Genomic DNA, 15458 nt, shown 5'->3' with positions numbered 1-15458 from the left:
CTTGTTCAGTCGCTTGAGTATTTAAATAAATTAATAATAATAATAAAAAGACATTAAGTCACTGACTGTTAAGTTTGCGTCAAACCCTGGTCCCTTTGTACAACTTGAGTCGGAATCCCATAGAGACCAAGGAAAAGAAATCCTGCCTGCCTCCCACATTCCCAGATATAGAGCAGCAACACAGATACTAGCGGCCACTAGCGTGGCCTCTAGGCTGCAGCAGCTCCATGGTCACAAGCTGCAGCCTCATTCCACAAAGGTAGAGGTGATGAGTGGTTAAGCCACTAGGACCCATCTCTCTACCCCAAAGTGTGTTGAACCAGAGGAAGTCTCCAAAGACCACAGCTCCACGATATGGATTCCCATATTCTGTCCTCCCTTTCACACAAAGAGGGTCCTGACTCAACACGCAGGGCACAGGATCTATATACTACAATACTCAGAAGAGAACGGTTTTGCTTTACAGGAATGTAAAGCTGGATTGCACTGTTAGGTAAGCAAACTTTAAAGTTTTTAGGCTTCTCTTCAGAAAAGCTTCAAATTAATGAGTACTGTACAATGAATTTTTTTCATAATTAATTGTGAACATCCACGTTTTCTGAAAAACAAAAATCTTGTGTCCATTGTGATGTCTAACTTTAAGCCAGCAGATTTGCTAAAAGTTATTGGTTAATTACAGTACAGTACAAAGTAAATGTCAAGAGCTTTGACAAGAAAAAAATTTAAAGGTAAATTTGATTCTTTAGTTTAAAGGAAGACAAAGATTTAGAAAAAAAAACCTTTAATTTTGTCCAACTTTTAAAAGTATTCATATGCAAATCTGGAATTCATTAATAGTATGATACAAATGCAAACTCAACAAGATGAGATTCATTAGTACGAAGTATTTTAAGAACAAAAGTTAACTTTTGTTTCTCTGAAACACCACAAAAACAAAATGGCAACCTGGTTGGGCTTTTATACAAAATAAATCACTTCTCATTCGGTATTTACAGATACAGGTCTTGCTACATATATAAGACTACAATAAGCTATTACAGTATCATGGCCACTTTACCAGATTAATACTGTAAGAGGTATCTGAATTCATTTAAGAAATTAGCAAATAAAAATTGATTTAGTAGAGGAAGCACTAAGTCAGCTCTGACTGATAAAAATTAACTGGCCTGAATAAAACAGCTTAAGTCATGCCAATCATGTTTGCCAATTATAAAAGGTGTGTGATACAAAGAAAACTAAGTGTTATACATTTGGAATAGAGGGAATTTTAAAATGAGCACTATTAGCAAATGTTCATAAATATATGGGTTTGTCTGTAGCATCCTAGCATGCAAAGCCTCAAGTATTTCCAATATTAAACCAATTAAAGCGATTGTCCAAAAGCGCCCCTCTGGCAAGTTTTGAACAACATGTAACTGTCAGGAAATGTTAAGTTACAAATAGCACACCAGTCAGTTTTTACTATTTAGAAGGTATTGAGTGTAAAGGCCCTAACAACTTGGCATTAGCCAGATTTCACAAGAGTAGTATTATAGTCTGATTTTTATAGTTAGCCAAAAATCAAATGGCATGACTACAGCAACTTTAAAAGGCCCATTCAAGAATACAATATTCTCCTCATCTATAGCAATGGTACATAAAACAAAGCCTACCGTGAGGGTTATGATACCTACTGCTTCAAAATGGACTTACCTCAAGGCAATTTTTTTTAAATTAACAAAATGAGCATTTTTTCAATCACTACAAAGGAAGCAAGCAAAGAAAGCAATTTGTTTTTCTTTCAGATGTCTGATTTCAGACATTTGGACAGCTTAGGTATTCAATTCTTAATAAAAAGATTCAATGTCAAATCACAGCACTTGTGTTTCCAGACGTCGTACTTCTTTTACCACAAGATCAATATTTATAATTGGGTTAAAGTACAAGGCCCAGTAAAACAGACAGTTGCAGACAAACTGAGGAATAAGGGGCCAAAAGATAGCAACAAAAAGACCCTGGGTTGACACTTTCCAGAAATGGCTCCACATTCTCTGAGGGATAGTCCTGAAAAAAAGAGAGCAAGAGAATCATCTTTCTATAGACAAGGTATTCTAGACATTGCTATTAAAACAAATGAATGAAGAAAAATACCTATGAGTGATCATTACAACATTCATTCAATTTATGAGATGCCACCTAGTCTACCACATTCTCACCAATTGCATCCTATAATTCCAAAGGATGCCTTGCAGGTGTAGCTCCTGTCCGGGCCTACTCACAGATAAAATACTGCTACTGAGCCACAAGAATTCAGTAGTTTGTAGCAGGTTAAGATAATTGCTTAAATGAAGAAAAAAATTATGTGGATTGTTCTCCACAAAGCCTACTCTGCCCTCCAGTAGTAGAAAGATAACAAAAACATATTGTCAAAACATTAACCCTCTTTTTGCCCATCCCCTCCAAGCACAGCATGAAAGTAGACACTAACCATTGCTCATTTCTATTCTAATAAAGCAATACGGATGCCCTTCGTTTTGGAGGACAAACTAGAATAGTGTGTGGTAAACAGTAATTCTTTCCACTCTCTAGCTCTGTAAAAGGTGTTGAACATCTTAAGTGAAGCCTTAATAAATACCAGTAATCTAAATTTGAGAAAAAAAAATAGCAATTCTTTGTAAGTAAACATCTTCCAAGGACTACTGTACTATACTGAATTTCCAAGCCAATTAGACTGCCTTAATTTGCATTGGATCTTTAGCATATACTCCATACATTAAGATTGCCACAAAAGAAACCTGAAGCTTTTTCCTGGAGAATTAACATTAGTGAATTTATGAAAAGCAGTAGTATGTATAGTACTAGTATTCAGAGTCAACAGATGTACTAATTAAAAGTCACTCAAATGTCTGTAAGTAAAACAGCAATTACATTATTCACCAACTGTGGTATACACTGATTCTGTGGGCAGATTCATCTAATACTTATTCACCTTGATGGTGCTGTTTCAACATGGTCATTTTAATTGTCAAATTACAAAAATAACCAATTGTCACCATTTATCCCTGACCCCCCCCCCCCACACACACACACACTCTTCAACAGCAACCATAAGAAATTGAAACAATCTGAGCATGACTTACTTCAGTTCCCTTCTTGACCAGAGCCTCCAAAAGGAGAATAACTCCAGAACAGAGAGCAACATGGCATTAACAATGATAAATCGTGATGTCCAGTAGTGTATCTCCAACCAATCCCAAGCAAATTCAGCTATTAACTGATATGGCAAAAATGAATACTTAACAATGAATTCTCTCCACTGTTTCCAAGTAGGATCCTTAAGGTCCTAAGGAGAAAAAATTAAAATCAATGGTCAAATTAACTACATACTAGTTGAGTTTACCTTTCATTGCTTTATGGCTTTTCCTTCATTGAAGGAAGTACCTTTGCTTCACTAAAATTTTGCTAGCTAGTTAAACTAAAATTAAAATTTCCATCACACAAGTTTTTAAGTGAGGGTGCAAATAAGCAAGTATACTCTACGAACAAGCACCAATTGCAGATATGAGTGAGATTCCTTTCAATGAGTATTAATCACTGAAGTGATTAGGAAATTAAAGAAAGTCTTCATTATACTGGAATTAATGATTGAGTATGTGTGTAAGCAATTTAAGAGTTTAAAAACACAAGATTATAGAAAAGACACTGACATTTTAAATCCAGGAAAGTCAATCTTTTAAAAATATACAGAAGAAGTGCACAGGAACTGCCATATCAGATTAGACAAATGATCACAGTTGCCAACTCACACGGTAAATAAGCACCCTGACTTTCACAATAAACCAAAAATCAAGCTAATCCCATTTCAAAACAAGGCCAAAACAAACCAGTCCCCAAGAACCCCAACACTCTATGTGATTAGATCCTCTGGCATGCAATCTGGGACTGTGGTGGGCCTGCTGTGCACTCCTGACTCTCTCCCCCTTGCCAGGCGCCAAATAAGCAACAAGCCAAAAAACTAGCCAACAAGCAAATTAAGCCAAAAACAAGCCCAATTTCTGCATTTTTTTCATGGGTTTGGCATGTCTGCAAATGATCCACCTATTCCACAGTCTAGTTTCTAGTAGTGGCCAGCAACAGATGTTTCAAAAAGAAGGAGTAAGAAAGCCTTTGACAGGTAGTTACAAAAATAAACTTGCCCTTAAGGAAACTTTTTTCCTAACTAGTGCCAGAAATTGGTTCATGTCCTGAAACCATGAGGGTTTATTCTCATTTTTCATATCAATATTGAATCCTAATGAAAGCCTCAACTTTGCCCCTGTAATGATTCAATCCTCCTTCCTTCTCTTTATGCCTATTTTATTGGATGTATTGATTTAGAATTAAGAACTGATATTGTATTCTCAATAATAAAAGTTTCGCAGAAACTAAACACAGTTAACAATTGCACAGTGACATGTGCCTCAGCAGAGTTTCGGTCACTGCTTCCCTGTGAAATCCGTCTCTCTCATCCACATGGGATTACACGTCAACATTCTCAAATATTGGAGCCTACAGATAGGCACCTACATTAATCTTTAGGCTAATAAAATAAGTGATTTTCAAAGATGAGCACCCACAACTGCTGCCCACATCAATGGGAGCTGCAGGTGCTCAGCATTCTTCAACTCAGGCCACATATTTAGGTTATTATAGGTGGGGATAGTGACATCTATGATTAAAGTGTTGGACAACCTTCCATTAGTCTAATTTATCAATCCTTATGGTTAAAGTTCTGCTTAAGGCTGAACGGTTCAGCCATTTTCAAGGACAAGGTTAGGAAAAACTTTTTTTTTTTTTAAAACATTGGTGAAAAAAAAAACACCACCACACAACTTAGAGCCTTTCACTGAAAGGAGTTATAACATCTTCATATTTTGGAACAGGAACCTGCAATTTGACATCATGGTCACCCTGGCATCACAGAAGTGCTGTTTATCATCCCCAAGAAAATCTTGATTTGGCTAAGTTACAAGCCTCTGAACAATTGCTATTTGCACACTCAGAAAAGGCTTGCTATGGTTTGGGGACCAAGTTCTCCAAACGCTCCTTTTGAATTGGAGCATGCTCCAGCCCAGGGCTGCAGGGCTAGGAATGACTTGCCTGCAGCTTCTGCTCGTAACTGAGCACAGACTTAGTATATGGCTACACTAGAACATTTAATTACTGGTTGAGCTGATCCCCTAAAAATAGAAATGTAGGCACAGCAACATGAAGGGCTGGCTTCCCCAAATACAATCCCCTCTGAGACCCTAAACATGAACAAGGGCCAGCTAGACCTTTTGCCACATATGCAGCTGAGGCTACACTTCTATTTTTAGTGCACTAGCTTGGGTACGTCTCCTCAAGCTGGTAGTACACTTTCCATCTCCAGAAAAAAAAAAGACATACCCACAGTCTTTCCTCTGCCCTCAGTACTCACCCTGGTGGGGCCCAGGCAGCACAGAGGAGGAGCAGCCTGGCTTGAATGCAGAGAGTTGAGTAGGGGCATGGGAAGGAATAGATCAGTAACCAAGTCCAGAACCTTCGATGTTGCTATAGAATTAAACTACATTCGCTGGCAGCAGCAGGCTGTTATCAGAGAGTGGGGAAGTAGTAAGTATTTTTAAATGTGAATAGGCATTTATGTTAACAGCTTGTCCGAACAGTTTCAAAATTTCGTCAGAAAAGGACGCTCACAGGCCAAATTTGAAGTGGAAGACATTTGAGGATTTAAAAGAGGGGTGAAGGGACACAGAAATAAAATGGAATTGTGCTTACAGACAGAAGACAACATTAAGGAGTGGTTGTTGCCATTGCAGGCTTCATTATAAATAAAATGGTTTTGGACAAAACCATTCCTTAAATTCTTAGAGTTATAAAATAGATTTTATCCAGTATGCTAGGTAAACATCTCATGTTTTTAAAGTAATCAGCTCTTTAGAAAAATACACAGGAACCTTCAGATGAGATTTCTTTTAAAGTGCAAGCCATATGTGTTAAAAGAAGAGAGTAGTTAACACAAAACTGATCTTTAAATATGTTCATTTGTTACTGTAGTGCCCTCATAAATTACAATGATTACTCCAATTCAGACTAAGATTTACATTTTGTAACAACAAGTTTACACATATTCCAAGACCAGTAGAATGTTTTTCTTTAAGCTCTAGTGGAAAGTTTTAAAAACAGACATTCCTTTGAAAAACTGACACCCAAAAATTTAAGCAGTAAAGCCTGAGTATGAAACTAACAATTGTTTTAAGCTGTCTAAGATGTCAAATGCAAAAAGAAAAGCCAAGTGAAGAGATTAGATTTCTGAAGTCTTGCACTTTTAAAATATAATTAGTAATATACATAATTTAAACTAGACAATTTCACTGTATGTGCTTTCACAAAGTTTGCTCCTAAATGTAGAAGTCCATATGAACAGATGCAATGCCTTTCCATTTCTGGGCAAGGAATCTCTTGGTACGTCTCGTTTAATTTACCATTGATTAACACACAATCTATACATGGAAACAATTTTTTTTTTTTTTAAAACCTGACCATCTATAACTGCCAAACAGTAACCAATTAAAAACAGGGAGTTCTAAACGGGAAGTGCTGGGCAACTTTAATAGCTGTTACACTATCAACACCCTACACAATAAGCTTGAGGATGAAACTTACTTTGCAGGGAAGTTTTTTTGTTTTTGTTTTAAGAAAAGCTTTTATTATAAGATAAGAATGGTAAGCAATGTGCTATGCATATTTGAAAAATAAATTTTAAACACAAATGCTTCAATTTAAAGCAACTGGCATAATGATAAATGTTTTAAACACCTACTAATAGTTTTGTGATAATATCTTCATATTCATCTTCTTGCACAGGACATATTGTGTAGATGAACGGTAGAAATATTTCTGTGTAATCAAACAAGTATAGATACAACATACTGAGTCTTGGAGAGCTCTTTAGTGCATATAGTAGGAAGAGTGACTTTCCTGGATTTACTGCCTGAAATGAATCAGAAGGTTAACAGTGAGACATACTATTATGAGAAGTCAGCTTTAGACTTTTCTGAAGTATGTTTATTTTGCTTTACACAATCATCAATGAAAATGATTTAGCATTTACAAATGTTACAGAAATCAAGTTTTTTAAAAATCATTAGTTTTTAAACTTAACAGTTTGCACACAGACTACTTCCTTGCCTTGCTCTCTTTGAACTTTATGATTTTCTGGGCTTTTGTTGTGCAATATGCAACAGTACTGTTACAGTTGCATCCATTGCCATACCAGTCACATGAATCCTGTTTTTCATTCACCTTTGAGAGTTTTCATTCACATTATCCCTTGCATTGTACTCAGACACTTATTGATCCCATTCTAAAGAACTGGATGTTTCTTTGTAGTTGCCTAAATAGTCTTTGAAAATATCTATTCCAAGTGACACGATTCACTACTTTATCAAATTTACCTTGTATTCCCAAAGGTTCTGTGGTGGTTTAACTCCCAGTGTTTTCACACGTTCCAATTCCATTATAATGGCTTTTCTATGGCTACTGTTCTCTATATGATAAGGAGTTTTTGTGAAATCTTCATCTGTTATTGTTAGTAGAAGCCTACAAAATAAAATATTTCAGAAGGGTAAATACTGACAGCTCACCTCTTGTGTAACAGACACACTATTTTAATTCTCACATAGTAACAAGATACTGAATCACCAAGATATCACCTTTAGAAATTATGTCCCATACCATACACTTTTAAACATACTAAAAGCCCCCAAACCCTATAAAATACATTCTATGATCTTATCATTGACAAGCTTGAATTAAAATCTTCCCTCACTCATTTTTTCTCCACATTTGGCAAACAAATTTTAAGCCAGGCAAGCCAATATAGCTTTCCTTTTATTCCTAGAGCTGTGCTCACACAATAACTGTAACTACCACCACACTATAAGATAAGATCCTATATAAGTATAGTGGCTTATGTTTTAAATCTGGGTTTCATGAGAAGAGATCTGTTCTGTAATTTAACTGGTTGTGCATCAATTTAGAATGGAAGAGTTAGCATCTACTGGAGCATCAAGTTAGGAGGAAGAGTGGGGGAGGGGAGAGGAGCCGAGAGAAGAGAAAAGACCTCCAAACGGAGGAGAACTAGAAGGTAGATTGGTGAGGAGCAAGTCAATGTGCAGTAGCAGTCAAAAAAGCTAAACAATGTTAGGAGCCATTAGGAAAGGGATAGAATAAGACAGAAAATATAATGCCCCTATGTAAATCCATGGTAAGCTCACACCTTGAATACTGCATGCAGTTCTGGTCACCCGGTCTCAAAAAAGAGATACAGAGAAGGGCAACAAAAATTAAGGGTATAGAACAGCTTCCATATGAGGAGAAATTAAAAAGATTGGAACTGTTCAGCTTGGAAAAGAGGGGATATGATAGAGGTCTATAAAATCACGAATGGTATGGAGAACATGAATAAGTAGTGTTATTATCCCTTCACGTAATAAGAATAAGGAGTCACCTGATAAATTAACAGACAGCAGGTTTAAAACCAACAATAGGAAGTTCTTCACATGATGCACAGTTAACCGTGGAACCCGTTGCCAGGGGATGTTGTGAAGACAAACTATAACTGGGTTCAAAAGTGAATTAGATAAATTCATGGAGGATAAGTCCATCAATGACTATTAGCCAAAATGGTAAGGGATGCAACCCCATGATCCAGATGTCCCTAAGCCTCTAACTCCAGAAGCTGGGCCACTCGATAACTGCCCAAATCCCTGTTAGAGACCTAATAACATTTTACTTATCTTTCCTGACTATAAGCTATCAAAACTGTAAAACAAAGAAAAAAAATCACATACTTAGTATTAACAACCATTATTAGAATTAGGTCAATTAAATTGAGGGTTGAAATGTCCTTTGGTACCAGAATTTTTGATCACCTGGGAAACAAGATCTTGACATTTCATTACATATATTGTATGAAAAATGAAGTCTATCCAATGAAGTGGTTCTATTATGGCAGCTCGTCAGTTTGAGATTGTATTTTCCTCACCTTCCATTCACTCTCTCTAATAAAAATCGATCTCTATACAAGGAAGCCCAAGGACCCAGCTGTTCCAGCCAAAGAATCACCTCTTCAGGAGTCCATTTAGCAACAGGTTTGTGGACAAGAAGATCATCTTCATATTCTCTGCTGCTCCAATGATACCCAAGCAGAACCACCTGCAAAACAGCCAACAGATCCTTTTGGAATGCAGTATGAACATCACTGACAAAGTCTGGATCAAATGTTTGAAAGTCCTGCCGGTTTGATGGGGTACACTCAAATACCACAACAAATACAAATTTGAGTAAGATCTCAACAACTTCCACCCCCATTTATTGTCCATCCACAGCTGGCACTGAAATATATAGTCAACACCAACCCCCCCGCCCCCCCAAATATTTGTCATTACTTTTCTGGACAGCTTAAATTAAATGCTGATGGTGTTTGTTTTCCATGTTTATCTGGAAAATGGATGGGGATGAAACTTACTGCCACACAAGTTAAAGCTGTCAGAACTCCAGAGAAAAAACCTCCTCCTCGAGGATTAATTCTTCTCACATTTGGAGGTGCAGAAATCTGATCATTTCCATGTTTTTGGAAGGCTGCAAGGCTGTGAGCTACATCACTGTTTTGGTGAATGTCTTCTTTTCGCTGTTCAATGGCATCAGGAAATAGCTTTTCAATAGCATCCCTTGAGAAACACACATCAGTCACTTTACAATATATCACTGAGTCTATCCAAGTCTATAGCTCAGAGAACTGAAACTCAGCTGAAAAGGGTATTTTACAGCTAATTAGTTAGATATAAAGTTTTGTGTGAAAGGAGGTTTTGGCAATCATCATCAGTTAAAAGTTGAATAAAAGGTTTTTGCACACAAACGTTAAATTTAAGGTTCACTATAAAGAAATATATGACAAGAAAAACTGAAGTTTATACAATAACCACTATTCTAAATTTAGATGGTCAGGATATATCTTACTACTTTTGAAAGACAGCTAATAGGTTGTTATTCAATAGCACTGGCCAAGTCCAACAGAAAAGCCTAATATCAACAGGGTAAACTATTTAATTGACTATCGTTTACACAGCTCAGAAAATTACTTTCTGAAAAAATGCAAGAAGAGAGCTTGTATGTAACTCAAAACACCAGCAAGTACTTAATGAATCAATACTTTAGTATTGTGCTGTAATGAGATCAGAATTTATTCCAAGGAACTAAAGCAGTACTCACATTAATCCCACTGATCATTCAAAGCTAGAATTATTTCTAATTGTGATATGTTGTTAAGAACTATTAAAAATGAGGGGAAAAAACTTAAGGCACTTAAAAAAAATCTGAAAAGAAAATTCAGAGATCCACTCCAAAATACAGAAATGATTACTTGAACAGTTAAAAACAATTACATATTGTGAGACTGCAAGCCTTAACGTCTGCAAGAAAGCGCTGATTACTGAGAGGTTTTAAAAGTATGTAGCAAAAAACAAGCAACACAGTATGTATGTGTCTTTGCTTTTAAAAAGACCAAATAGATGCATTACAATCACCTGAGGAGGATGTTGACCTTGGGGAATCCTTCCCACTTTTCTCTGCATTCTGGACACTCATTCTTCTTCGAGGATACCCACCACAAGGCTAGGCAGTGTCTACAGAAACTATGACCACAGTTCAAGGTGGTGGGATTCACCAGAATATCATAACAGCAGTGGCAAGAGAACTCACTAACTGAAATCAGATGGCTGATCTCAGGAGCAGCATCTGCTTTAACTTTCAACTTCTCATTCTCTCTTTGTAACTTCACATCTTCTTCCATTTTCCCTTTGTACATCAGATCACCAGAAAGCACACTCCAAGTCTTTAAATCATGCGAGGCATTATTAATTCTGCAAAACAACGAAAAAGGCAATTATTTTCTCCTTTACAAAACCTAAGGAAGTATTACAAGCAGTATTAATACAATGATGAAATTTTCTATGTGACATGTAAAGTTATATCCTCAATGTTTAGGCTCAAATTCACAAAAAAATTAATCATTTTGCTAGAGCACCAATTCTAGCAGACGTAGCATCATCTTCTACCTTCTCTCAATTATAATACATCCAGTACAGACGTCAATCAAAAGCAGACTCTGGATGTACCCAACTAAAATAGATGGAACCATAGGTCCCTGACATTTTCTTGCCTTTCATTTATCTTCAGATATAAAATAACCAACACCACAACAAAAACCAGTAAGCATCTGCCAAGACAAGATCAAAAGGTAAGTTTTTTTTATTTTAGCAAACTATGTATTTAATCAAAATTCTGTTGGGTAACAGACACCAAATCACCATGCTAAGCAACATTTAAAAAGTTTAACCTAAAAATATTGCACACGTGGTATACTATGATCAAATTTCCTCTGCCCATTCTTGCCCTGCACATTCCTATGTAGAGTCCCCAGCCTCCTACAGAGGCAGACACCATTACACAAATGACAAATTTCAGAGTAGCAGCCGTGTTAGTCTGTATTCGCAAAAAGAAAAGGAGTACTTGTGGCACCTTAGAGACTAAGAAATTTATTTGCGCATAAGCTTTCGTGAGCTACAGCTCACTTCATTGGATGCATTCAGTGGATGCATCCGATGAAGTGAGCTGTAGCTCCTGAAAGCTTATGCTCAAATAAATTTGTTAGTCTCTAAGGTGCCACAAGTACTCCTTTTCTTTTTTCATTAAATAAATGTAGATCTGGGTAAGGGCTAGCTAGCATAGACTTCAGTGCAGGATGCAGGCCCAATTAGCTTCCCTAACGATGATTAGATGGTCACAGTGCAACGGGCCACATATCTTCCCAGCAAAAAGTTACTTTAATTTTCTACTGTCTCACCAGTTGAGAAGACCATAAACCTATTTTATTAGGATAAAGTTTAGTGGGAAGATCAAGTGGTCAGATCTATTTCAGGGGGGTAGATGGGGAGAGAAAATAGATTGCTCAGATTACCAGTCATCTTTCACATTTTATTTTTTCAGGTGCTCTTCAAGATTTCTTTATTTGCTGTATTAATAGTTACAAATATTTTTGCTTAAAAAAAAAATGTTTGGCTCCTGTTTACTACCAAATTACATTCTCGTGGAGCCCTGAGCGGTACCGTCACGCAGCCCACCTACCGCTCCCCGTCCCCTCACTCCGGGGTGCCTGAGATGAGCCTGCCCTGCCCGGCGCTCTCTCGCGGGGCCTCCCCGCTCCTCGCAGCCGGGAGCCTCCTCGCAGGGGCACATGCAGCGCCCCAGCACAGCGGAGCCCCGGCTCCTACGTTAACGGGCGAGTCACGGCACCGAGGACGCTCTCGGGCAGCGGCCCAGGAGGAGAGAGGTGAGGCCAGGCCCTAGGAAACCGGCCCCCACCCGGCGCGCGCCCCGCCGGCACTCACTGCTCCTGATGATCTCCATCCCCGCAGCCCGCCCCAGCCCGGCCGGAGCCCCGCTCCGCAGCGCCCGAAACCCGGCTCTGCCCGCGCCGAGCACTTCCGGAAACAACCCTCCTCCCCCGCCGGGCACGTGAGCGCTCACGTGAGCCGCCCGACTTGGGAGCTGGGCGGAGATAGCCGCCATATTGCCCCCTCGGGCGCCGGCCCGGCGGGGCGGTTTTAGGAGTTTGTGCTTCGTGGCTTCTCACGCACAGTCGCGCTCGAGGTTGCACAGCGTGAGCCAGGCAGCTTCCGTACCTGCGGCTCCTCGGGGAGCTGCAGCCCACACAGCGGCACCCCCTAGCCCCTTCTCCCGGGGGCATCGCTATTGATAGCTGCACCCCGCTGCTTCCCTCAGCCCATGGCGCCCTCCCTGTGCCCCTTCCTTCCCGCCCCCACTTAGCTCCAGGCGCGTCACTTCTCCCTGAAGCTCTGGCTTTTGCTCTGCCAGTATCCCCCAGCAGGAATCACATCTGAGCGCCACAGGGGTTGCAGGGTCCCATTCATTTTCAGGTAAATGAGGCTTTTGCTATAAGAATATTTTACATTGTTATTTGACTGCTGAGTGTACTTCGTGAGGTACAGCAGAGGAACTGTGCCCAGAAGTAACAAAGGCTCACGTGGGAACCCTTGCCACCTCGGGGCACAAAGAGGTGGGCAATACAGAAATAAAAATGGGAGACTGGGACGTGTCATTATGCTGGAAATAACTCCCCACAGTCAGCAGGTGTGTGCTTTGTACAGGGAGTGAGTGCACTAAGTGTATGGAAGCTTGACCCAACGTAGGGGCCCACCCAAAAAGGACAAAACTCAACCATGAGCAAAGCTAAGCCTTTGCAGCAGAAATTTAAAACTAAACTAGCACAAAGCTCTAGTATAGGGAATAGCCCTACACTGGTACCCAACTCATTTTGTCTAATTAGCTTTATGTACTGGTGCAACCTTCTACCCAGATCAATTTCTATCTAAGATGATCTGACCTTTGGAATCTGTTCAGTGTGCACACACATGAATCACTTTCTGCCTCTGAGCATGCACACTGCTGCCTCACTGTAGATATTCAGGTGCGTATCGCCTGCCTAAGTCCTAGAGTAAGTCACAAACCAGGGGAAAGATAGGCAACTGAACACCTAAGGCAAGTCACAGCAGGACCTAATCAGGTGGGCATACCTAAAGGCTCTCTTATTGGATTGGATCCCCTTCAAAATCTAGCTGCCAGAGCAAACAGAGGCTAAGGACGCCATTCCTGCCCATCCTGGCTAAGAGCCATTGATGGACCTATCCTCCATGAATTTATCTAGTTCTGTTTTGAACCTTGTTATGGTCTTGGCCTTCACAACATCCTCTGTCAAGGAGTTCCACAGGTTGACTGTGTGTTGTGTGACAAAATACTTCCTTTTATTTGGGTTAAACCTGCTGCCTATTAATTTCATTTGGTGACCCCTAGTTCTTGCGTTATGAGAAGTAGTAAACAAACACAACAAATTACATTACATTAAAAACCCAAATTTAATTTATAAGGGGGGGGGGCGCACTTAGAGGCTTGCTGTGTGTGGGGGGCACCAATACAAAGTTTGAGAACCACTGCTATAGTAGAAATGCTACAGCTGCACTTGCACTGATGCAGCCTATAGACAGTTACTACACTATAGAAGGGGTTTGTCTGGTAAATCCATCTCTCTGAGATGCAGTAGCTAGGCTGCTGGAAGAATGCTTCATTGATCTAGTGGCATCTCTGGCGGGGCTTAGGTTAGCTTACCTACATTGCAGAGGGTGTGAAATTTTTCACAGGGCTGCATGACCTAGTTAGGTTGACCTAACTTTGTATGATAGAGTTGCCCTTAGACACTTATTCTGCTCTCTCTCTGTGCTCCTACTGCTCTTAGAATCACAGAAATTAAGAGATGGAAAAAATGCTACTTTCAGCCGGTTGGGGTACCAGTGTAGGGCTATTCCCTATACTAGAGCTTTGTGCTAGTTTAGTTTTAAATTTCTGCTGCAAAGGCTTAGCTTTGCTCATGGTTGAGTTTTGTCCTTTTTGGGTGGGCCCCTACGTTGGGTCAAGCTTCCATACACTTAGTGCACTCACTCCCTGTACAAAGCACACACCTGCTGACTGTGGGGAGTTATTTCCAGCATAATGACACGTCCCAGTCTCCCATTTTTATTTCTGTATTGCCCACCTCTTTGTGCCCCGAGGTGGCAAGGGTTCCCACGTGAGCCTTTGTTACTTCTGGGCACAGTTCCTCTGCTGTACCTCACGAAGTACACTCAGCAGTCAAATAACAATGTAAAATATTCTTATAGCAAAAGCCTCATTTACCTGAAAATGAATGGGACCCTGCAACCCCTGTGGCGCTCAGATGTGATTCCTGCTGGGGGATACTGGCAGAGCAAAAGCCAGAGCTTCAGGGAGAAGTGACGCGCCTGGAGCTAAATGGGGGCGGGAAGGAAGGGGCACAGGGAGGACGCCATGGGCTGAGGGAAGCAGCGGGGTGCAGCTATCAATAGCGATGCCCCCAGGAGAAGGGGCTAGGGGGTGCCGCTGTGTGGGCTGCAGCTCCCCGAGGAGCCGCAGGTACGGAAGCTGCCTGGCTCACGCTGTGCAACCTCGAGCGCGACTGTGCGTGAGAAGCCACGAAGCACAAACTCCTAAAACCGCCCCGCCGGGCCGGCGCCCGAGGGGGCAATATGGCGGCTATCTCCGCCCAGCTCCCAAGTCGGGCGGCTCACGTGAGCGCTCACGTGCCCGGCGGGGGAGGAGGGTTGTTTCCGGAAGTGCTCGGCGCGGGCAGAGCCGGGTTTCGGGCGCTGCGGAGCGGGGCTCCGGCCGGGCTGGGGCGGGCTGCGGGGATGGAGATCATCAGGAGCAGTGAGTGCCGGCGGGGCGCGCGCCGGGTGGGGGCCGGTTTCCCAGGGCCTGGCCTCACCTCTCTCCTCCTGGGCCGCTGCCCGAGAGCGTCCTCGGTGCCG

At 40.7% G+C, this 15458-nt stretch overlaps 2 protein-coding genes across 13 annotated transcripts in view; one reads left to right on the top strand and one right to left on the bottom strand.

The window, feature by feature from the left end:
* Positions 1-764: 764 nt before the first annotated feature.
* On the bottom strand, positions 765-12855 carry BFAR (bifunctional apoptosis regulator). 5 transcript variants are annotated; one of them, XM_037910609.2, is made up of 8 exons: positions 12744-12855; positions 10587-10922; positions 9530-9731; positions 9047-9216; positions 7455-7599; positions 6821-6991; positions 3120-3322; positions 765-2043 (listed from the first exon to the last, which is right to left on the bottom strand). In XM_037910609.2, exons 1-8 carry the CDS (start codon positions 12806-12808, stop codon positions 1851-1853), a joined length of 1485 nt encoding a protein of 494 aa, XP_037766537.1. In that variant the 5' UTR covers positions 12809-12855; the 3' UTR covers positions 765-1850. The 5 variants fall into 5 exon arrangements, with proteins under 5 accessions (XP_037766537.1, XP_037766538.1, XP_027676431.1 ...); XM_037910610.2 differs by lacking the exon at positions 12744-12855 and adding an exon at positions 12450-12606; XM_027820630.3 differs by lacking the exon at positions 12744-12855 and adding an exon at positions 12187-12369.
* A 2165-nt stretch (positions 12856-15020) lies between these two features.
* The window catches only part of PARN (poly(A)-specific ribonuclease), a 172175-nt gene continuing 171737 nt past the window's right edge, over positions 15021-15458 (top strand). For 2 of the 8 annotated variants that reach the window (XM_037910036.2, XM_037910037.2), the window contains exon 1: positions 15173-15357. In XM_037910036.2, coding sequence (XP_037765964.1) covers positions 15177-15357 — 181 coding nt within the window. In that variant the 5' untranslated portion in view covers positions 15173-15176. Of the gene's footprint in view, positions 15064-15170; positions 15358-15458 lie in introns of those variants that run through there. The other 6 variants (XR_005226961.2, XM_037910034.2, XM_043523383.1 and 3 more) reach the window with 5 other exon arrangements.

This window comes from Chelonia mydas, chromosome 10 (genome assembly GCF_015237465.2).
Source record: "Chelonia mydas isolate rCheMyd1 chromosome 10, rCheMyd1.pri.v2, whole genome shotgun sequence".
Lineage (NCBI taxonomy): Eukaryota > Metazoa > Chordata > Testudines > Cheloniidae > Chelonia > Chelonia mydas.
This window is presented reverse-complemented; position numbering and strand designations above follow the sequence as displayed.

Coding starts and splice junctions, on each gene's coding strand:
- BFAR (XM_037910609.2), bottom strand. CDS start 12,808: ATGCCCCCGGGAGAAGGGGCTAGGGGGTGCCGCTGTGTGGGCTGCAGC. Junction 9,732..10,586: donor AAGGTCAACATCCTCCTCAG/GTGATTGTAATG, acceptor GTGTTTCTCAAG/GGATGCTATTGAAAAGCTAT. Junction 2,044..3,119: donor TGGTCAAGAAGGGAACTGAA/GTAAGTCATGCT, acceptor TCTTTTTTTCAG/GACTATCCCTCAGAGAATGT.